General features: G+C 45.9%; 1 protein-coding gene across 1 annotated transcript in view; it reads right to left on the bottom strand.

Moving 5' to 3' along the window:
- B4GALNT4 (beta-1,4-N-acetyl-galactosaminyltransferase 4) overlaps positions 1–23,608 on the bottom strand; it is a 203,874-nt gene that overhangs the window by 22,932 nt on the left and 157,334 nt on the right. The window contains exons 7-9 of the mRNA XM_056851575.1: positions 20,601–20,668; positions 10,510–10,588; positions 8,580–8,646 (exon numbers count right to left, since the gene is read on the bottom strand). Coding sequence (XP_056707553.1) covers positions 8,580–8,646; positions 10,510–10,588; positions 20,601–20,668 — 214 coding nt within the window. The remainder of the gene's footprint in view (positions 1–8,579; positions 8,647–10,509; positions 10,589–20,600; positions 20,669–23,608) is intronic.

Here is a 23,608-nt window from a genome sequence, read left to right on the forward strand (position 1 = left end):
AGGCTCCGCATTGCTTCAGTCTGCAAAGCCAAAGCAGCAGAAAGTAACTCAGTCATGCTGAACTTTATGGATTCTGGTCTGGTTCTCTCTTCAGGTAATAAATAAGCCAAGCCTCTTTAGAGAGAAAGGAAAAGGGGAAGAACTATACCGTAGACTGGGGAAGTTGATTGCAGTGTATCATATCCCTGAATGAGGAATGGCTTGCTAACGTGGCCTAGTTGCCAGGAAGAAGAGAGGGGAATGGTGGTATTACCGCTCCCCTCTTATGTCAGCATTTTCCTTTGTGTGGGTTGTTTCAAGTCTGCAGGAAGCCCAGCAGATGTACCCAACACTAAGCCCCAGCAGTGCTCACCTGCCTGCGATTCTCAGGTGCCGAGATAATTTATGTTTATGTCACTGTATTGAATGCCAAACAGGAAGAAGGGGGTAAATAAATACAATGCTTAAAACACTGGAATAAGGGAAAATGTGGCTGTTCCGATTGGGGTTGCCAGGTGCCTGCTGGTGGTGGGCAAACCCCTGATAATTGCCCCCTCTGCCCGCCGACCACCTGAGGGTCAGCGGGCAAATGTGCACGTGGCGTGCATACTGTGCGCGGCACTTCCGGTTTAGAACTGGAGGTTCCGCCTCGTGAGGGGCCTTTACCTCTTAGTTTGAGTGGTAAAGGGCCGCTTTACCACTCAAACTAAGAGGTAAAGGCCCTTTGCGAGGTGGCAGTTCCAGTTCTAAACCAGAAGTGCCGCACGTGCGTTGGCGCACGCACATGCGTGCACACACGCTTAAATGCAAAGGCCTCCCGCCGGAGGAAAAGAAGGACCTGGCAACCCTAGTTCCGATTCACTGTAACATGAAAAAGGACTTAAGAAGATGGCCTCTGTAGCAATCAGGATTTCTTAAAGATGCTCTGACCAAATTATAAGAATGACTAATAAAGCCATTTTTGCTGACTTCTAGAGGAAGGCAAAAACCAGGAACACTTTTGACAGGCTTACAGTGCAATCCTAAGGGTTTGTGTGTGAATTGGCTAAGGTGCTGACCGACCCTTACACCAACATATCTCTGAGATATGCTGACGTAAGGGCTAGTTATGTTGGTGCAGGACCCCAGCACCACTGCACCGCTTTCAGGCGCCGGTGCACCTCTGCTGAAGCAGCGTGCCGCCATAATTCAGGTGCAGGCCTCTGCACCAGCGTAGTTGTGGGCGGATCGTGGGGCATGGCCAGAGTCAGTCTGCTCCTTGAACACTTCCAGCCTGGGAACCCCTCCTGAGAGAGGTGCAAAGTTGGGCCAATAAAAAATGCAGTGCAGCCTACAGGCGCCCACTGAGCTGATAAAAACAAGTGCCCCCCCCCGCACTGAAGCAGCCTTGCCTATGAGGCCCTAAGCAGCTCAGGATGCTGACTAAGGGTGTGACCAATCGTCCCCTTCTCTGCAATGGCCACCCCACCTTTCCAGTACCCAATCAGAGCCCTGCCATCCCTACAAAAACCCCTGCCAGGACGCCCCACAGCTCATGAGGTAGGGTGTGCAGCACAGCTCCCTGCCGTGCGGACACAGAGCGAGTACTGAGGCCCTTTGGTGGCAAGAACAGCACAAAGTGGGCACATTGTGCCAACACTCAACAGGGAGAGCAAAGTGAACACTCCGTTGCTGACCTCTCCCAGTTCTGAACCCTAATAGGTACTCAATCTCCAGAGCCAAAATCCAAAGGGGTGGCCACACACGGAAAGGTAAGCAGGGGTCTGTTGCTCCAACCTTCTCCCCCCTTTTCCTCTGCCAGTGGTTGAGAGCCACCCCAACAATGCTGCCTTCCATAGCCAAACACAGCAGTGTGGCAGTCCAGCAGGGGTAACAGGGGTTTTGGACCCCTGCCACCATGGACTATCATGCACAAAGAAGGATTGGCGTGTGGGGTCTGGGCTGGGGTAGCTGCCAGGGGAAGGGCCCAAGCTGTTACCTCTGCAATGGGCTGGCATTCATTTCCCAGGCTCCCCCTCAAACAGGGCATTTTATTTGGGGGGGGCAGAGTCCCACCATGCTTAGGGGAGTGGGTAAACACACAGTTCTTGAACTCATTCCCTTGCAAGAGCACAGCCCTGGGGAGCAGCTGCTGAAGTGGATCCAGCATTTGCCATTGCTCCAGGGACATACTTTGCACAGGTGGGGGTGTTTTGGATGGTGCCAGCTTCTGCGGGGGAGGGGAACACAGTTGTGCCAGAGTACCGCCACATGGGCCCCAAAGTGGATTCCCAGGCGACCCCCTGAGAGAGATTTCATCCCCCACCAAAGGACGCTTGGCGCCTTGTTGTAGCTGCATGTCTATTTTGTCACCCTGCAGGTGAAGACCCCACAGGCCAAGCACAGGCTCAGACCACTGTCTCCCCAGCCCCACTGTGTCCTGACAGCAGACATATAAACATAAAGCTCGAAGGTTCCTCAAGGACCATCTAGTCCAACCCTCTGTGCAACACAGGAAATTCACAACTACCTCCCACCCCACTCCCCCAGGGACCCGTTCTGTGCCCAGAGGAAGGTAAGAAAACCTCCAGGATCTCTGGCCAACCTGGCCTGGACCAAGCCTGCCTTCGATGTCAACAAATGTCTGCAACCTGCTGCCTCTCCTGGTCCTCCACCCCATTCAGATGCTGCCCCAGGAGAGGAACACCTATTTCCCCGGAGGTTACGCAGAGATGGTCTCTTGTTCTCTCAGCCCCTTTCCCCCAGGCACCCTCCAATAAAGTGTCTTCAGTTCCCACAAATGCATCTTTGTGTGTGTGTGCAGGCATGCTCTTTGAAGGTGGGTGGGAAGGTTGATGTCAAACAGAGATGCCTCAAACTTCCTGGGGAGCAGATGGTGCTTATTCTGCAAGTCACCAACACACATCTGCTTGCTCAGACCAAGACGTCCTATGCTGTCACCCCCTGAACAGTGAGCCCTTAGCCAATACATGGATCCATGAACAGGATACTCAACTCACGGGGGTGGAGATAGAAAAACTGCATGGATGAGCAACCGCCAAATAGTATAGCGTGTGGAGGTTGTTGCTTTAGCTGAACCCTGACCATTGCCAGAAGAGGTCTCAGAGATGATGACTTGGTTAAGGGCACCAAGCTTGTATAAGCATTTGTATCCAGTGGTGGCACCAAGGCTATTTAAAAAAAAAAAAGGAAAGAGGAACTGTGCATTGTATAAGGAGAGCAGGGCAGACTGGGGAAAGTCAATCCCAACCTCAGCGAAAGAAGCCTGCTACCTAATATCAGCCTGAATTCAACAGAATCAAAAGGGTTCTTTCTGCCGACTCAAAGCAGGTGAAGATGTTGCCTGATGATTCCAAGGTTATGAGTTGGAATAAAACAACATTGGAGTCTTGTGGTTGGGTTGCCCGGCCACCAAATGTGGGGCAATGGAAGGGCACTTCCAAGAGATAGGGGGATGGAGCCAACAGGGTCAAAACTCTCTGGCTCAGTCTGCGAATTCTACTCATGTTTTTGCTTCTTTCCACAACTTTTAATTCTTCGTCAATACAGTTCCTAGAAAGCTAATAACAGGGTACCTGCAGGGCACTTCAGCCTCGGTAGCACAACAGCAAATCAAAAAATCAAATAATCTTCATAATAAAGCAGAACAACAATTCTGAGAGCTTTTGAGTCTCGCTGTGATTAAAGCTTTCCTAACTGTGGTTGAGTGAAGAGATGCTTTTGACACTATGAAAGCAACCCGTCTCTAATTCCCAAAGCTGAAGGCTAAAATTGAAGCTCTCAACCACACTTAATATATCTCTAAGGCTTCCACCCCCTTCCCTGGGTAGCCTATGATAAATAGGACACAAATATAAAACACATTTGTTTTGCCCCCCTCCCCCGGGAAGCACACACACTTAGCAATGCAAAAATGAAGGGTATGATATAAGAACTTTGAGGCTATAATAAAATAGTGAAGCTTTCATGCTTTAAATCACTGAGCACACGACCCTAATGGTCACCTCATTCTTATTTATAAAATGTGCCTCATGGATTTTCTGGTCACATCTGTTTAGCTCACTGACAGTGCAGGTTTTCACCCTTGTCAACACTATGGGGCTGGTATAATGCAGCGAGAGGCATCCTTGCCTGCCATTCCTTTGTGTCAACAGCTCTGTGCTCATTCAAATCCAGGCTCTTCCCAACGGGATGAAGTGTAAGGTGAACTTGTGCTGGTTGAAATTCAAGACAAAAGTTCTTGAGGTGGATTATGACAAAAGAAATATTATTAAATGCCAGTTTAGAAAAGGGACTTGGTAGAGGACTTGGTATGTATTAGAATGAATAAAGTAACTTGCTGTTAAGTGGGCTTGGGAATATAGCTTGCACAATCAATTTGCTATTGGGAAAATGACAGCCCTTAGTTAGATTTGGAGCAGGATAAGATCCTAGGAAAACGTCAGAAGAACTAATACAGCAATTGAATCAGGTATGGGGAAAATACATTATTGTTGCATTTGCCTTGGGAGGGCTATGAACATACTGTATTTGAAGATCACGTCGAACATATTTTACTGGTTTGTTATTGTTCTGTTTTATGTCACAAGCATGTACTATTTTTAGAACATTGAATAAAATTGGAATAGTAAAAGAGGAAGGACAAGGCCAAACTGGGGAGCTGCTAAAGGAAGAAACTGAAAGGGAAGGCTATTTACTCTTTATTGTGGCAAATGTGGATACATGCCTCTTTGCTCAAAGGCACTGCTAAAGTTGCGGCCCAAGCCATTTGCACCCTGGAGAGCTCTTTGCATCCATTAGACAAGGCCAGTCTAGATCTGGTCTAGCAATTTCACTCAAAATTGTCCGCCACCATCATTGCTTTCACCTGTCCCTTCGTGGCACCATTTGCTGCAATGGAGCAGGTTATCTTCTGCTCTGGCAAATATGGGCCTGCTGTTCAGAGAATCTTTCGCAAACCACACAGAGCAATATAATCCAAGATTTCTCACTTGAATACATGATACAGTCATCATAATGCACTTCCTGTAATGTGTGCTTCAAGGACATTGCTGATATGATATTGGAGAGGCCCCAGTTCAGTATAGAGCATCTACATTTCATGCAGAAGGTCTCACATGCAATCCACGGCATTTCCAGCTAAAAGGAACAGACAGTAGGGGACGTGGAGACCCTGGAAGAGCTGCTGTCAGTCAGAGCAGACAAAAGTGGTGTTGATAGACTAATGGTTGGACTTAGTCAAAAGCAGTGTCACATCTGTTCATATGGCATTCCCAAAAGAATCCTCTGTGAACAGCAGACTTCTGCTTGTTGACTACTAATACAACTGTGTTGTTACCTGCAACAACATGTTAAATGCACTGATTTCTTGATGGCTGCTCTCCTTGGGCATTTTAAAGGTATAGTTCATGTTTTGACTCTCCAATCTGCAGAAAAGGCCCAATCGCTGGAAGCTTGCAAACAGTGTGGTTGTTAACACATGTAGATCATGTTAAAATAAGGGATCCAGAATTTAACGTTTGGGGTGGGGGGAGAAGGAGGAGGACGATGTAGCTGCAAGGCAAGAATAAGCAGGTGGGAGAGTGGGTAGGTAGAACTGGGTAAGGAAATACATGAGAGGATTGAGTGGGTGGGCAGGGAGTGGATGAGCAAGGCTAGGCATGAGGTTCTTACTGACACCACTGCTTACTCCTGCAACCCAGTGCTGACATGGTTCCTGAAGCAATATGGTACCTACATCTGTGATTGCACCAGCAAGACTGTAAGACACTGGCCTGACCCTCGAAGTTCAATCATATTTGCATGCAACTTAATACAAGCGAACAGCAGTGTAGATTGCATGGGTTAGTTGAATATGCTGGCATCAAATTGGACACATCTTCAGAACCACTTTTGATACGCAGAGATATTATGATCTTTATAGTACCTAAGAACACCAAGAGCTAAAAGAGGATATTCTAATCTTCGCATGAAAGATGACACAGTTTCTTGTAGCACTTATTGCAATTACTCCTGCTTAATAACTGTCCCTCAGCACAGTAAAGAGCTGCAGGGCAGAAAGAGAAATAACTAAAAACCCACTTTTTGTGGGGTACAAGCTGCAGATCAGAGGGCAGAGGAGAAAACTCAAAGTGACGGATGCAGCCAGAAGGACATATTCACTCACACCACATCTGTCTTGCAGGCACTTCTGTCAATATCCCAATTGCCACCATTCCTCTCATGCCAATCCAGCCCTTGTACTTTGGGTGCTGAAGAGGACGACTTGCCCAGCCCCTCCACCTTATCTCCACCTTCCACCGGATGCTTAATTACAGACACCTTGTGTATTGAGTGCCAGGCAAGGATCTATTCATCAAACACCTCCTGCTGTTAGGCCAGGCTATGAGGAAGGAAACATAAGATCTATGGATTTAATTAAACTCCACACTATCCATCCCTGCTTACAAGACAGGTGCTCATAACTCAGCTTTGGGAACAGTGGCTGATGGGTGTTTGCCAGTGGCGCTTTTGTGCTGGACTCTTTTTTTTGAGACCAACGAAGGCTCAAAGTGATAGGGCGGCAGCAGTCTTTGGAGAAGGAGCACGACTGCTTCTTCTACAGCACACTCACAAGTGCTACCACTTACACTCACAAGGTCTACCAGGTAATGTTTATACACATACTGTTGAACTCATCAGTGCTTACTCCCTGTGCCTTTTTATAAGTGGCCATGACAGACAATCACTACTACATGGCTCACTTGTTGGGTCTTCAGGAACTATTTTATCTAGCCTGTTTTCTCACCCTGAAAACATGGGGTGCTCACTTGCTTGTGCCCCACCATAATATGAATCTTGGGGGCTAAACTGTTGCAGGTAGAAGATCTAGTGCAGGTAGCTTTAAATAACTTCAAGATCATTTTCAGCCCAACAATTATTTTATTTTCTTCTCTGGAAAGAACCCCCCCACACACACATTTGCATACTGCTTACTCTGAAATAATTTCCACTCATGGTATCCTACCTTAAGCTGGAGCAAGTTCCTCTTACTTAAGTGGCTCTTCTGTTGGAGTAACAGCCTCTTAAGTTGGAGGAAGACACCTTAGGCTAGAGGATGACTTCAGACTTCGCTGAGTGGAGTAGAAGGATACAGGCCACTGACTTTAATGGGAACTACTCCAGCATAAGTGTGCACAGAACTTTGATCTTAGCCCTCCTGGTTTAGTGGGAAAGTAAATACATGCCCAAGTCAATCTGTGCCTGCCAAATTCTTGCCAGAAAACCAAAATCGCCCAAAGGTGAATCATAGCAACAATTCTGTGCTCATTGTTTTTTCTTTTAAACTTATATTCTGTGACTTCCAAAAGTTCAGGACCACAAGTCAACCAAGCACAGGATGTTATATTTCCTCCGACAAAAGGTTATGTACTTCAGAATGGCCTGCACTTGGAGAGCCCTACTATGGCAAGGTAACATCTCCAGAAGACTGGAGGTGGGTAGGGTGGCCAGCTTTGGTGAACACCCCACTCAAATGCAGCATGCAGTGAGGGAAACGGGTCTAGCTGAAAGAAGTTGCAAGCTGGTTAGGTGAGGAGGAACCAAGAACTCGGAGGAGCTATGTGGGCAGCTGGTTGAGAGGACAGCAGGGAAAAATCTTTCACTGAAGGAGGAAAGCGGAAAATTTTTCTGGTTACTGCCTGGGTTGGTTGTTGCATTGGAAAGTTCATTGGGTGTAGCACACCAGCTCCTATTTCTGAGGCCGATTTCAAAGTTCTGAGGAAAGGAATTTTGGGTGTGTCTGTCCTTGGCAGTACTTGTATCCCTCTACTGGCAAGGTACATCTCTCACACTCATTAAAAAGGTGAGACTCATGGCATAATGTTTTGGGTTTTTTTAGCATAGAAAAAGGGCTCAATACAGGCAAGACCTTTTAATTACACAAAATTTTACATGCTATGAACACGCAACTGCCAAAGCATTTCTGTCGCCTGACAATACCAAAGCTCAGAAGAACTTTTACTTTGGCAAGACTGAATACTCTTCCTTTGGTGGTTTTGGAGGGCAGGTATAAAAAAGTGCCACACTCAAATAGAACACACAGATGCTCACATGATGAAGTTGAAACTATCAAACATATCATCATGGAGTGTCCTATATTTAATGAGCTGAGGGCCAGTTTAATTACTCCTTTATTTAAAAATATGGAAATGTCCAACGAGGCATCTGGCGGTACGAGGGCGCAGGTGACACGGTTATTATCAGATATAAATGATTCTGTTACTCTGTCTGTGGCAAAATTTGTAGGGGCAATAATTAAATACCAAAAGAATAACACGAAGTAAGGCTTTACTTTACTTTAATGATATTGTTCACATGGCCAATTCGGCCATGAACAACGTCACACTGAAACGAAGCAAGGCATTTTTATTTCTTTATTTCCTGCTCAAGGCCATAGCTATATGAGCAGTACTAGACAGAGATAGATAGATAGAACTGCTTGTTATGCATGTTATGTATTGTGCATGTATCCTGCTTGCATATATATTGTTCATGCACTCATGGCGGTCTAACGTGCTGCCTTCAAGAGGACATGTAACAAACTCAGACAGGGGCGTTACCTGTATACAGTGAGATGTAGGGGGAATCAATCACTTCAAACTTGAAGCTGGGAAGGAAAACTCGCCACTGAAAGAGACAGGAAAGTGGAAAAAGTCAATTCATTATGTGCATTTGAATGCTCATTAACATGGTGATGGAGGGCTGCAATTACAGCTGGCAGGAATGTAAAGAGGGAGGAATATGACAGGGCCCAGAATGCAGCCTGCCACAGTCCCCACTTGTGCACACTGGCTGATACTTTTGCCCCAGGGAGATCTTCTCCTGCTCTCAAAAATTTATTGAGAGGGGGAAAAAAAACTTCCAAAAGAAGTGTGGATTATGGATCCCCGTTCCCCCCACCCCAAGCACACAACAATATTTTGTTGCTGGGCAAGTGGACTATGAATACTGTGTACAATGTGGCTGTGCTAGTGTTACAGGTACCTAGTGTAGATAGTACCTGTGCCATCACTACAACGAATGCCTTCCCTTGCAACCAACTCATGCCACTTTGTGAATCTTTTTTAAAAAGTCTATTTTACCTTCAGCTTAAAAAATAAAAATAAAACCAGCGTTTCCTGCTGTACCAGTTATGCAGTGTACACATACAGGCCTTTAAAAGTCAGCCAATTTAAGTGGCACACACCAATAAGGCTATCCCCTCCCTATCCGCACATCACACCAACAACACACAATGAAGCGCTCGCCTTTCCCCTAGGATTGTGCTCTGCATAAACTCTTTGCAGGCTGTGCACTTCTGTCTGTCTGGCAACAAAGCATAATCTCCTTCACAGTAAACAAGCTTCACCCTCATCCCACAATATCACGTGGGGCACAATATTGCACCACTGGCAGCGAATTGCCCACTGCAGGCGGGAGCTTTATTAGTGTTGATTCTGATGCCTGGAGGGCCTTTGTAATGACTGACGAGCCTTTGGACATTGTGCAAAGTAGCAAAGGCATTAATGTGTCACTGTTCATCTGTCTAGATTACACACTTGCTTTCAGACAGGCCCATATGCTGTTCATCCTGCAGATTTAGTGTTTACACAGACGTGCTAAGTAGCTGATGAGCAGGGAGAACAACCTTGCATGCATATGTGTTTCTTCCCCGCTCAGAGCAACCAGGGAATTGGTGGACATCATGTAGAAGCAAAGATATCATATAGAAGCAATGTGATATTTTTCGCTTGCAAGAGAGACCTAGAATTATTTCTCACAGCAAGGGCCGGCAGCCAGTGGAAGGAGAGAGCATTTGCACTGAACAGCTCTTCTTGCTTTTCATTTAGAAGTGGGATGAACGGCGCCTGTTTAAGACTAATATTTCACCTCTAGCAGCCTGCAGTGCAGTGAAGGCTTCCGTAAAGGGAACACAGCTCCACTGAGAGGCATGAAAATAAGGCTGTTTGAACATTTCTGGCCGACGGGAGACATTTCATCTTGAGAATAAGAGAGTTTAAGAAATTACCAGCTAGGAAATCCCTCGCCCACTCTCCCTGGTCCCCCAACCGGGGAGGGACACGATTAATTTGAAAAAGAAAATACATTCTCATGTCTGCCATGAGAGAGAAAAGGCTTAGGGACTGGTCTTTTCCTCCCCAATTAAAGAAGCTAAGAAAACACACATACATACACATTTTTTCTCTGCTTGGTTTATCTGATTTCCTTGACATGTTGTGCTTTGGGATACCCCAAGGCCAGATACCATTTCCTAACCAGTAATTGCAAACAAGGCCTGATTTCATTTTAAAACTGATTGGGCTGGCGTTTTGTTAAAAATGCCTTTTTGAGTATTGAGGGATTACTTGATGGACATGGAAGATTTCTTTCCTATTAATATTTTTAGCCAGAGACAAGAAGAGAGAAGGCCAGACGTTTTTCTGTTTTCCAACCCATTCTTAATTTTCCTAACAGGTAAACTCTGTCTGAAGGGAAAAGGGGTTTACTCACACCAACTTCCACGTGGTCTGATCCGTGGTCATCCTGCTTGTGGAGGAGCTCGAAGTAGTAGTGCCTGGAGGAGAGGAGGCTGTGCAGGAAGCAAAAGGGATCATCAGAAAACATCTTCCCAGCATTGCAGGACTGCCATGCTTGTATGCTACTATCACAGAACTACCATACCCTGGAAAAATTCTGCTGGGGGCTATGAGGCAGAAGCATTGCATTCAGGAATCTCACAGGTAACACCGGCAAAACCAGCTGCTACCCACCCTGTTTTGAACTGAATCTGCAGCACTATGTGAACCTACTGACACGGAACGGCAGGCAGGACAGTGATGGTGTCTGGCTGTTCACTTAGCAGTTTCCTCACTGGGAAGCACTGAACAGGATGCGTTATTATAGAGAGCTTCAGTGTGATTTAGCTATGGGATAAAGATTTAGAGGGTTAAAAAGTACTCTTTAGCCAAACTCTTTACATTCTCAGTCTCTCTCTATGTCTCATGACCCTTTTGGGTCGAAACAGGAGAGTGGCCGGCTCAAAAGGATACGCTGTACAAAATCTGCACTCATGGAGTAAACTGCACTTGTTCTTAGCCGAAAGTCCGAAAAGCTATGTCTGATGTAAGAGAGGACAAGAGGTAGTATAGCGATTAAGTAGATGCACCTGGGAAGTCTGTACTTCAGATATAAACTCATTAAGAGTTCCTAAGCAAGCCCATATCTCCCATCCTTAGTTCCCACTAAGGTTGCCAACAAGCCTGGAGAAAAATGTCCTGTTCCTTTAACCAAGGCTTAATAGGGTGCTATTTGCCAGGGGATGTTATTTGCCTCTATGCATTACACCTCTATTACAAGGACTGGACTTGTTTCTCCAGGCCTGCTGGCAACCCAAGCTTCCATCCATCCTATTCCATCTGAAATACAAAGATAACAATCAATTGCTTCATTATACACATTTCAATGTCACTTTCCCATCCAATAAGGGTTCGCAAGGCGGCAAACATTAAAAAAATTAAACATTTAAACAATTAAAAATACCATGGTCTTGGTATTTTTCCCCCCTGATGTTTCACCAGCATCTGTGGCAGGCATCTTCAGAGGAGTAACACTGAAGGAGAGACATTGTCCTTCAGTGTTACTCCTCTGAAGATGCCTGCCACAGATGCTGGCGAAACGTCAGGGGAAAAAAATACCAAGACCACGGTTACGCAGCCCGGATAACCTACAAGAACCAATGAACTCTGACCGTGAAAGCCTTCGACAATTAAAAATACCATTAAAATTATAAAATAATTCAATTAAAACACATAAATAATGGCCCAACTTACAAGGTTGTTGTAAGAGAAAGGGAACTGAAGGAATGTAAAAGTTGACTCAGGAAAGAGGGAGGTGAATGAGCTAAAGGAGGACAAAGAGAAGGTAGAGACAGAAGGACTATGGAGTGGAATCAAGAAGTGGGGCAGCTGGCATGCAAGCAGGGCCTGCAAAGCACATGGGGTAGGGTACCACAGTGGGGGTTGCTGTTGTAAGGATTACTGAAAAATGTATACAAATTGTTTTGGTCGCTGGAAAAGTTCTACATAAATTCTAAAGGTCAAACTAGGTATTATGGAAGCAGCCACTTTTTGAAACCATGTCTGCCCCATTCAAATACAAAGGGGGAGGGGGTTAGGTTGGAGGTGTGCTCGTAACATCAAAAGAGGCTTATGGGTGAAGGGAGCTGAACATCCCCCACTAAGCTTCCCTGGGGCCCATTGCCCCAAGCATTTTTTTTTTTTTGTTGAGCTAAGCTCTTGGCCTGAAAGTGAGCGGGACTGAAAAGAAAGGCGCTCGAGGCAACAGACTGCAGGGAAATATAGTGGGGGTGGGGAGGGGTCAGTTCCAGTAAGCAACCCCCCCCCAACTGTACATGTGAATGCCGGGAGAAAGGGGGGAAGAAACAGAGGATGCAGATCAGGAGACCGAAAGTCGGTGCCATTGCAGCAGTTGCATTGCCATTGCAGCACACAGAGACTCTGCTTGCCAATTCCTAGAAGCCCTGGCCACAGCTTCCTATGGTAACAGTCTGCATCAGACATCCCCTACATATGTTCCGTTCTTTCCATAGAGTTGGTGAGCTCCCGCTCACAGGCAGTCTTCAGGCAGCGGCTGGACAAACACTTGTCAGGGATGCTCTAGGCTGATCCTGCATTGAGCAGGGGGTTGGACTGCATCGCCCCTTCCAAGTCTATGAATCTATGATTTCTGTACAGCTACGCTGGATCCAAACATTCCAGCTCTTTAGTTTCAAATCAAGCCTGAATATCTCCGGAGGTAAAAATTGTGAGTCAGATTCCAGGCTGTGCAGCAGTGCTTGGGATACAGACACCTTTACAGGCACAGGAAGCAAAACAAGAAAGGCTACGGTGAAATTTCAAGCACCTGGACAGCCACCATCCACGCTGAAGAGGAGAGTGGACGAAGAAGAGAGCTAATGAAGGGGAAAGTGGCGGGCTACAAGGGGGTGCATAAGTAAAACACAGACATGGAGAGAATGATAGAATATCTTCCAGACAGAAGAGATCCCTCCCACCCAGTTGACAGAGGCTGGGCATGAAAGCTGCATTTGCAGCTCAGATCTTGCTGTTCTAACGCTGCTTCCTGATCACAAAAAGCAGCGGGCTCCTGAAACCCTTCTCAAACACATTCACCAGCTTGGTGTGTTGCATGCTGCTGCTATGGTAACCACAGCAATCTCTCACACCACAGGAAAAGAAATGCTCTCCGCCTGAAGCTGCCCAAGACACCAGACACTTGGGATGCTGGGTTTGTTTCACAACAGCAGAAGCTCTGTGAGCGGGGAGAACTTTTGATGCTTCACATGCAAGAGGCTCTCAAGTGCTGGGAAGGAAACGAGGTCCAGACGCACATGGAGAAGGGGGAGGTGGTTAGTTGCTGCTGGCTACTGCAACTACATGGAGGAAACCAGCAGCTGTGGCTTAAACGGAGCAGTGCCTTTTTAATGCCAAGGATTGAAGAAGGGCCATGTTGAATCTTGCTGGAAGTACGAGCTCCCAGTGGCATACAGCAAACACAACCATTTAAATTTTTTAGAGAGACTGCTTTAACCTCACCTTTCTTTAGGAACCGAGCAGGGGAGCACAGAAACCGGAGATTCCCTATTATCCCTGACTTTCAGCAACTGACTGTCAATCCCAGATTGCTAGCCCTGTTAGTCTAGTTCAGAGACATCATAAAGACTTCTAATTTCCCTTTCGAACTCTGGGACATATACCAAGTTCCTGCTATCCAAGCTGGCTGGGCTCCAATCAGCTGCTTCATTGGACTATGTGTGGCAAATGCACCCAAACTATTCTTGCCATCAAAAAGACTCTCCGCCCTTCCCTCCCCCTACCTTTCATCTGCTCTCTAATTAGATTATCCCAACGAATTGTCCACAACTAATCATCTGCAAGGGAATCTGCAGTTCATTAATACTGCACACTGAGTGCTTTTAAACGGTAGACTACAGGGTGCCAGAAGTCTTGTAAGACCTGGGTATGCTTTCTTTGTAAGCCAAAAAAAGAAAAGAAAAGAAAAAAGAAAAGCCTTCAGGAACAAGCTCCTCCCAGTTATAACAATGGTTACAAGAAATCCTTGGGCTGGAATCCAACAAGCTCTAGGGAATAGACTGTGGGTTAAATTCAGTGTAAATTTCCTAATGCAGGGGTCTGCAAACTGCGGCTCCCGAGCCGCATGCGGCTCTTTGGCTTGTTGAGTGCGGCTCTCCGAACTTGGTTCGGAGCCCCTGCTCTCGCGCCCGCAGCCGGGCTGCGGAGCAGGCGCGCCTGAGAGAGAGAGAGAGAGAGAGAAAGAGAGAGAGAGAGAGAGAGAGAGAGAGAGCGCACGCACGAGAGAGCAGGTGAGCGGGCGCGCTGTCTCTCCCCCCCCCCTGCCGTGGAGAATGGCCGGGTCCCCCTTTCCCTCAATGGTTGGGAGGCTAAAGCCTCCCCTCCCCTCTAGCCGCGCGATTGCTGGGCGGGCGGCTTGGTGGTTCCTGCCCCCCCCGCCCACCTATCAGCTGTTGGGCAGGGCGGGCTTCCTTTGGTAGACCTGGCCTCTGGCTGAGTCCCATTGGGAGGCCATGTCTACCCACTGGCTTTCTTGGCGGTAGACCTGGACTCCGAGGAGGGGAAAAAGTCCCCCTTCAGAGGCCATGTCCACCAATTGGCTTCTATGGGCCTCCGGAGGCCAGGTCTACTGCCAAGAAAGCCAATGGGTAGACCTGGCCTCCCAATGGGACTCAGCCGGAGGCCAGGTCTACCAATAGGCTTTTATGGCGGTAGACCAGGCCTCCAGACGAGGCCTCCGGACGGGGAAGGGGAAATGGCAGGGACTTACAATTTAATTTTTATCAATAAATAAGATCACTATTAAGTATGATATCAAGTTTTATTCAGTGTACCTAGTTTAATTAAGACTTAAAACTTTAATTAAAGTTTATTAAGTTAATAAACAGTGTACCTACCTATATAGTTTAAGTTTAAGAAATTTGGCTCTCAAAATAAATCTCAATCGTTGTACTGTTGATATTTGGCTCTTTTGACTAATGAGTTTGCCGACCCCTGTCCTAACGGCAGGATGGAACTTTCCTGCCTCCCCACTCCCACTGCATCCCACTGATCTCCACAGCATGTGTCTCCTGGGGGATAGGGGGCACTGAGGAAATGTCATAGGGGGCTGCAGCCAGAAGGGGGAAATCTATGGAAATTGCCCGTATAGTCTGGATCCATCCCTCTGTCAAGTTATCCCCTGGAATTGGGGTTGCCAGGTGCCCAGTGGTGGTGGGCAAACCAATTCGCCCCTCTGCCTGCTGACCACCTGAGGGTTGGCGGGCAAACGTGCATATGCGCGCAGCACTTCCGGTTTACAACTGGAACTGCCGCCTCGCGAGGGGCCTTTTCCTCTTTGTTTGAGTGGTAAAGGGCTGCTTTACCACTCAAACTAAGAGGAAAAGGCCCCTCGCGAGGCGGCACTTCCGGTTATAAACCAGAAGTGATGCGAGCGTGCATAATCATGCACGCAGCCCCATAGCCTCCCGTCGGAGCAGAGGAGGGACCTGGTAAGCCTACCTGGAATTAAATAAAAATTAGGAATGATTTAAAGGGCCAAATAATCAGATTTATTGCATGTTTTGTGACATTTTGATTGATCATAATAAAAGGTATTGCATGGACTGTGGTTTGTTTTTGGATTTATATAATTTAGAGTCAAGATAATTTCAGACACAGTAGCTTTTAGACTGAGTTTTAGATGCAAAGGGTAACCTTTTGCTTCTCATAGCTTCCCTTAACTGAAGATAGATGCATGAAACTATCCATACCACCATGAAGATTTCTATGAGTCACAACATAGAAAATCTCAACATAGGCCTCAATTATGTGAATGTTTTGAAACAGGGCCTCCCCAGCATGGTGTCAGTGGATGCCATGGCACCTGCCAATACCTTTCCTGGTGTCTGCCAAGTGCTTTTAGGATATGGGTGGGGCTTTTGCCCTGCAGGGCTTGTGATTGGCCATTGGATATCTGGTTGGCTGTGAAGGCTTTTTAAAAAATGGCCTCGTCAGCAGCTGCAACCACAACACAAGCATTTTCACAGTGTAACTTAAGGTAAACTGTGTGTATGCAAGAAGATATTTTAAACAATATGTTCATTTTAAAAGGCATACTGTTAAACAGAGCTTCTCCCTTGGGGATGAAACCAGGGGAGGACAGGGACCCCAGTGGGGACAATGCAATTGAGTCCACCCTCCAAGGCATCCATTTTCTCTGGACTGATCTCTGTAGTCTGGAGATGAGCTGGAATTCTGGAGGATCCCCAGGTCCCACCTTGAGGCTGGCATCCCAAGTTATGTATAACCTCACTCCCTAACAGTTTGGGGTTGGCTCTTCCTCACCCACCATCCTGTGGCAGAATTGCGAAGGGGCCTATAGGCTCAAAGACAGGGCATAACACTGGTCTAAAAATTGGAGGAGGACAGAGGTCCTATTGCATGTCCTGAAAGTGCCCACAGTAATCTCCTATCTTAAAATAGAAGAGACGATCCTCCTTAATAAAAGCTCTGTCCCTGAGCAGGGGTGTTCTTTGCCTACTGAACCTTTCATAAGCACTTTCAACCCTTACTTTTCTCTTAGATATTCAGATATCATAAGTGTAGTTAAGGAAAAAAGGCCACAAATCTGGTTTATTGCCAGTCTCACACTCCTCACTCACTGCTTCCCCACTTTCTTCTAACATACAGACTCACAGTTAAAAACTAGCTGTGGTTACTCTTTTTGTCAAAATGCAGGTGGGTTACTTCTGCCCAAATTAACTGGGATTGTAAACCTGGATTAAGCTCTGGTTTAAAATCTTAGTTACAGAAGGAAAAACAAACTTTGGTTAACATTACAGGTAACCAAAGTTAGTTTTTAACAGTAAGAAAGGAGGAGCAAGAACCTGGCAACAAGTCAGGTTCGTGTACATTCCCCCTCAACTTTGGTTAAGTGTGAAGTCAGAATGTGGCCAAAGAAATTGTTCAGAGAGGCCTCTGCATTATCACAGCCGCTGAGGCATCCCTTTCTTCAGGGCTGGGAAGGTTGGCAAGCAGCCCTCAGAAACATTCCTCAGGTGAATTTCAGCGGTACCTGAGAGTTGCCAGCACCTTCAGGTCTGGCTAGCTGACTCAGCTTCTCCAGCACTGAAAGAAGAGTGCCATGGCATCTCTGTTGCAGTGCTGAGAAAGCTAAGGGGCAGCCAATCAGCACAGCAGTAGCACATTTTCTTAGACCTCCTGATTCTTGGGAAGCCCAAGTTTACTATACAGGTTGAGCCAAACCGCCCCCCTCTCTCCGCAGTGCAAGAGGGAATCAGCTGGGGGCTGAATAGAATAGCCCGGGGGGTTGAAAGTAGCACATAGGTTGCCAGTTGGCCATTACTTCTCTATCTGCACAGTTCTCACTCACTGCTAGGTTTACCCCACCCTCTTAGAAGAATGCACTTAATTCCCCCCAATCACTAAACTTTTGGTGGCCTTGGGAGAAAAGTACAATGTCTGAAATTAATCACATCCCCAACATACATTCATATAACAGGCTTATCTATGCTCTGAATTCTTTAACAGTCTTCTAAGCTCAAACTGAACCAACTGAGAAGACATGGATGTGTGCGTGCATACCCTCCACAACATGAGAGAAAATGTCACTTTACAGCGGAAGAAAACAACTGGATGAAACAAATGAAATTCTCATTTAACAAACTGAATCATCTGTAAGCCATGAAGACACAAGGTTGCAGAGTTTTGCCTCTGAATCTGCTGGGGGTGCTCTGAAATAAACTGTATAAGGCTCTCTCTTCTGCCTCACATCCTGCCAAAGAAAATTATGTTAACAAACCCACTATTGCTGGATTGTGGTTAACCTTTGGTCAGACAAGATGGATCCTCTCTAGTCTTTTAAAGGCAAATTACAGCCCATGTGGTCTCAACTTGGATTGTGTCTGCATAGGGAGTGTAGATGGGTTGTAACCCTTCCAACTTTGCACAGTTTCACTAACAGAAACTGAGATCTCCTATGCTGTTATTAACTCATTAAAGGAAAATATTGAATCATAGAGTTGAAAGCGGCCATACAGGCCATCTAGTCCAACCCCCTGAACAATGCAGGAACAGCCTAGAGTATTCCTGACAAGTGTTTGTCCAGCTGTTGCTTGAAAACTGCCAGTGAGGGGGAGCTCACCACCTCCCTAGGCGGCCAATTGCACTGCTGAACTACTCTCACTGTAAAAAAAATCTTCCTAATGCCCAGCCAGTACCTTTCTGCTCATCATTTATACCCATTATTGCAAGCCCTATCCTCTGCTTCCAACAGGAACAGCTCCCTGCCTTCCTCCCCTAAGTGACAGCCTTTCAAATACTTAAAGAGAGCAATCATGACTATCCATATTTTTTCTTTAAAGGGCTGATTCTGTGGGGGGTGGCAACTCCATCCTCAATTGGGACTCAACATGGCTGTAACTGAGTTTTAAAAGATGCTGAGAAGATCTGATCATGAATCCTTCAGCCTCTCATTTACTTTGACCCTCCATTCAATCCTGTCTCTAAATGCTTTGGGAACCTGCAGGAAAAAAATTATGGCTGTTCAGTAGAAAAGGGCAGATGGGGTTTGACTGCATCAATTCCAACATGTCACATTCAGTTTTTATGTTGCCAGATTCAAACAAACCTGCATGAAAAGAAGTTTGAATACATTGGCTTTTGAGATTTACCCTGGGTTGTAGTTTGCTGTTCTCACTGACAGAACAGGGGAGAAGGGTAGATCTTGGCCTGATTCCATCCTCATTTCAGTCACTCTGGCTTCTTATCCATGAGGGTGTCATGACCCACAGTACCAGCTTTTAGGGGGCTTCTGGGAGGAGGTGGGAACTGATCCTCTTCTGTGGGCAGACAGCTGGTGGGACCTAACCTCTGGTGGGACCTCTGGGTTACTAACTACTACAGAGGTGCTGTTGAGCACTTCTGCTGAAAATGTCAACATTCCCCAGCATGTGCTGGATTTTTAACACCCTCCTTCACTGCTTCAGTAGTATCCCCTTACTGAAAGACCATGAGAAAGAAAAAACACAGTGATGGGACACCTGTTAAGGTGGGTGGTGGGTTATTAAGATACCTCGACTTTTTTCATTCTATTATTTAACGAAATTTTATTATGTATATTGTAGGTATCGATTTGTAATTTTTCTTTTCTGTTTTGTTTTATGTTATAAAAATAATAAAAAATACTTATAAAAAAAAACGAAAGAAAGAAAAAACACATTAGTTATCTCTGCTAAGGCACAGGAATACTGGGAATCTGCCAGTGTGTCCAGTAGTCAGACTCAGTTTGGGTCTCTCCATTCTCCAGGCAGGTGTTTGTCCATTCATATTGCTTTTTGCATTTGGATGGCTTCCCTCATTTCTTTCTTCCAGCAGCTGGGGAAACCAATAAGCATTCAGAATGCATCTTCACTATTAATTCAGAGCTCCCATGTCCTGACCCCAGCAAGAAAGCTCTGCCGCGCCCTTGTTCTTCACATTTGTTCTTCTGCCAGACCAAGGGCACAGCACAGGATATATCACAGAGAGACAAGAGGCTAAGCCACAAGGAGCATAAATATATTTATAAAGAGCATCTGACAAGAGATCACGGACAACCATCAGGAAGAAAAGGGTTCATAACCCTGGATTGCCATTTTCCTGAGTACCACCATTACGAGCTCAGCTTACAACATGTGCCAAGTAAGTCCCCTTTGCTGGTGGAGGACAAAGGGTCTATGTGTGTGAAAAGAGCACTGACCGAACACGGTCATTCACTGCACAGGAACAAAATCCACAACGTAGTACAGCTCCATAATACTGAACACAGAATTCACTGTAAAGACACAGAGCGGAAGAAAAAGACCACCTCTTTAAAGCACCAAGGAAAGTCCCACTTGACAGTGAACTGATGGAGCAGGCAAAGACAGGCCCAGAAGAGAGCTGCCAGCTTCATCCACAGCTGTGTCAAAAAGAAGGCAAAACAAAAAGAACGGGAACTGATACGTTCCAAAACTAGACAGAAAGTAGCTTTAAACTGACAAGGCTGGAAAAAAGGAAAAAGAATGGGGGGAGGGGAGGTAATATTGCGATTGAAAGTACAGAAAAGAGGCCAAAACGAGGAGAGAGGGAAAGTGCTAATAAAAGAACAAAATTACACAGAAACAATAATCCATGTTCCCACCTTAGGGTGCATTAAGAGACCCAAGGGATAACACTGGCTTTGCATGAGGAAGCTCTAGATGTGAGATCACCCTCTGACATGACCCCATTGCACAGTTCACAGTCTTTCAGCCTCAGTTCTTCACCCTAAAACAGTGGCCTGTGTCACAGAGTTGTTCTAACAGCGGAACGGAAAGGAAAGGAAGATTTGCCCAAACATTCCCCAATAATGTATTTGACAAGTTTCTTCATAAACCATGATTGCTATAGTATGAGGTATATGGAAAACTGGAAAGGAAACAAGCTTAGTTGTTATTAAAAGTGGGATTACCCAAGGGCAACACTTACCGGATAGGCTTGGAAACTTGTGAACTGAATTTTGTGAACTCTCCTGGGGCGGTCCACTCAGAACCCAGCTACAGAAAAAATGAAAGCATGCAAATGTGAATGCCAAACTCAGCATCTGACAGAGACAATTTTTTTAAAAAGCAAGAAAATCCAAAATGGTGCTGCTCAATGTTCATTAGAAAATGATCATTTTGAGCATACAATCAATCATATTTCTATTTTATTTATTTATTAACTCACGTAGGAATATAGAAATTCAAGCAGATAAAACATCAAATAACTACAATCAACTACAATCCATCTAAAAAGCAAATTAAAGGAATCCTGATGCCCAATAAAAAGCCCTGGGAAGCATAAAGGTTTTGCAAGTCCTGTGGAGTATTAGCAATGAATTCCCTTTCTGCATGTCCTTGACTGCCCATTCCTCAGCATTGGGACACTTACTTACCTTGCAGTAAATGTACACATTCTGGAGAACAGAGGGAACAAATAGAAAGCCTGAGGAAGAGACTTAAGTTGGTCAATTGGGAGAGGCAGCCTTTCAGATAAGGGGCCCCCAGATCATGAAGAACTTGCTTGGTAAAAGCCAACAGTTGAACTGAATGTCAAAAACAAACTGGAAGCCAATGAGGCTTTTAAAATATGCTTAATATTCAAACACCACCCAGTGCCAGCTAAGAGCTGTGAAGTTCAATGTTTCACTAAATGAAGCCTCCTTAAAGTTGTCTTCAAGGGCAGAAAAACATGGAGAATTTTAATCCAGGATGGACTGTGCTGCCCCCAGGCAGAATTAGTAGCTTTCTAGTATTTGTAGACTTGCAATTCATGTTGTATTGGTAATATGCTAGGAAATAGTATTTGCCCTTTTAGAAAAGTGCATCCTAGTTATTGTAGTTTTAGGAAACCCCAGTAGTCACATGCCCTTGTATTAGTTTACTGATTGGTCAGGCATAAGGCTCCAACTTGCCCGGGGAAAAAGCGCCTTTTTTATTGTAAATGAGACTGGAGGAGCAGAGAGGCATGAGAATTCATTATTCTTTCACGGATAGCTACAAACTGGGCTTTCATCTAGAAAAGGACTGCAGATGCCTCAGGTGTGAGTAACACTGAACTGTCTGGATGTATGCAGATTGCAAAACAAAGAATGATTGAAAACCAGGTAGCTTCTAGTTGAACACTTATCTTGCGAAGGGTCTTAACTACTAGCCCCTGGCCAGGAATATGGACGTTTACAGAAGCATGGGTCAATAGGGCTAAGTCAGCTGAATCTAGAAGGGAAGTCAATCTGTTAACAAAAGAAGGCATTCTTAGCAGCAGTGCCAACCTGCTTCTCTCACAGTAAAGCAGGGTCCTGGAACACTACCAAACACTTCACCTAAAACCAAACATAACCCTTCCAGAAATGGTTGGTCAGTCACTTCCAGAATATCATCCTTCCACCTGCATCTTCTCTGTTTTTTTTTTTTAATGGATTCAGTTTTAGCTTGTTCATTTAGCTTGTTTATTCATTTGAACGTGGCATCCAGACTATGGTCAATTACGCATGGCTGTTTTGTCTCTCTATTCTCCCAGGAACGTAGCGAATCCATGAAGTCAAAATGCACGTCCTTCTCCCACACGTGCGCTCAACTCACCTCCTATTGCTACATTTCCAGGTTATCCAGGTCCTGGCTTATTGCGACTTTTCTTGGGGAGTGCGCTACACTTCCGGGAGTTCACCGGTGCGTTTTCGGTGCCTGGGTCGACTCCCCGCCAGGAGACTGCCCAGCCCCGACACTAGCAATGGCGGCTCCTCCCCGCCCCCCGTGCCTCTCTCCCCCCGTTCCCACACCCTCCTCCGCCTCTCCCCAGCACCAGCTGGCGTTTCAGCCCACCTCACAGCCTGCTGCCCGGAACCCCACAGTCAGAGTTGAAGCGGAGAAGGGGTGACTGGAAGTGCACAGCGTTGGCGTTGGAAGGAGCCGCCGCTTCACCGCTTCAACTCTCAGACTGGGGTGAGGCTGCAAGGTGGGCTGAAACGCCGACTGGTGCTGGGGAGAGGCGGAGAAGGGCGCCGGAACGGAGGGGGGGAGAGGGAGAAAGAGGCACATCTCCAGGGGGCTGCTGCTGCCCCTTCTCCACTTGTTTGTTCCTGTCCCCTGTGCCGTGCGTTCGATTTTTTTGCACTCGGGATTTGCAGGGGTGAGATAGGGGACACACAAATGCGAAAACAGCCATGTGTAATCGACCCGTGATTCAGGACACAGAATGAAAATGAATGTACACCTGAGATATGTGTATTAAATGCACATATCATAAACATGCCTATATACGTAAAGTTGCCTTGTCTGAGGTGCTGCTTTCTGCCATAAAGTTTTACTTGTGGCTTGGGGGGCATTTTATGATATTGTTGAGTATCTGGGGGTGGCAGTAAATTAAAGGTTAGGAACTACTAATCTCTAAGGTCCAATAAGATGAAATTATTAGCTGTATCAAAGGCTGCAGAAAGGTCTAATAAAATTAACAAGGACAAATTACCACTGTGAATCTCCAGATGTAGATTGTCCAGTGAGACTAACAGTGCATTCCTAAGGAGAGTTACTCCAGTCTAAGACCATGGGCTGAAGTCAGATTGCAATGGGTTAAGCAAAGAACTGTCACTCAAAAATGCCTGATTGCTCTGCAACCACATGCTCGGTAATCTTCCCCAAAAAATGGAGGTTGGAGACTAACCAATAATTGGCTACATCCTCTTTGTCCAGAGGCTCTTTTTCAACAGTGCTCTAACCACTGCTTCCTTGACTGCCTGAGGGAAATGGTCTAACAGACATGTGTTAATTATTGTAGCTAGAGGTATTCTCAACTGTTCTTGACAAGATTTAATCAGCCAAGACAGGCAAGGATCTAATTTGCAAGCGGTGGCCTTTACAATCCCAAGCACTTTATCTACATCAGTCAGGGAGAGAAATCCAAAATGATTCAAACCACCACGGTGAACAGATGGTTTTGACACTGACAGAACATGATAT

The sequence above is a fragment of the Euleptes europaea genome, chromosome 6, assembly GCF_029931775.1.
Source record: "Euleptes europaea isolate rEulEur1 chromosome 6, rEulEur1.hap1, whole genome shotgun sequence".
Classification (NCBI taxonomy): Eukaryota; Metazoa; Chordata; class Lepidosauria; order Squamata; family Sphaerodactylidae; genus Euleptes; species Euleptes europaea.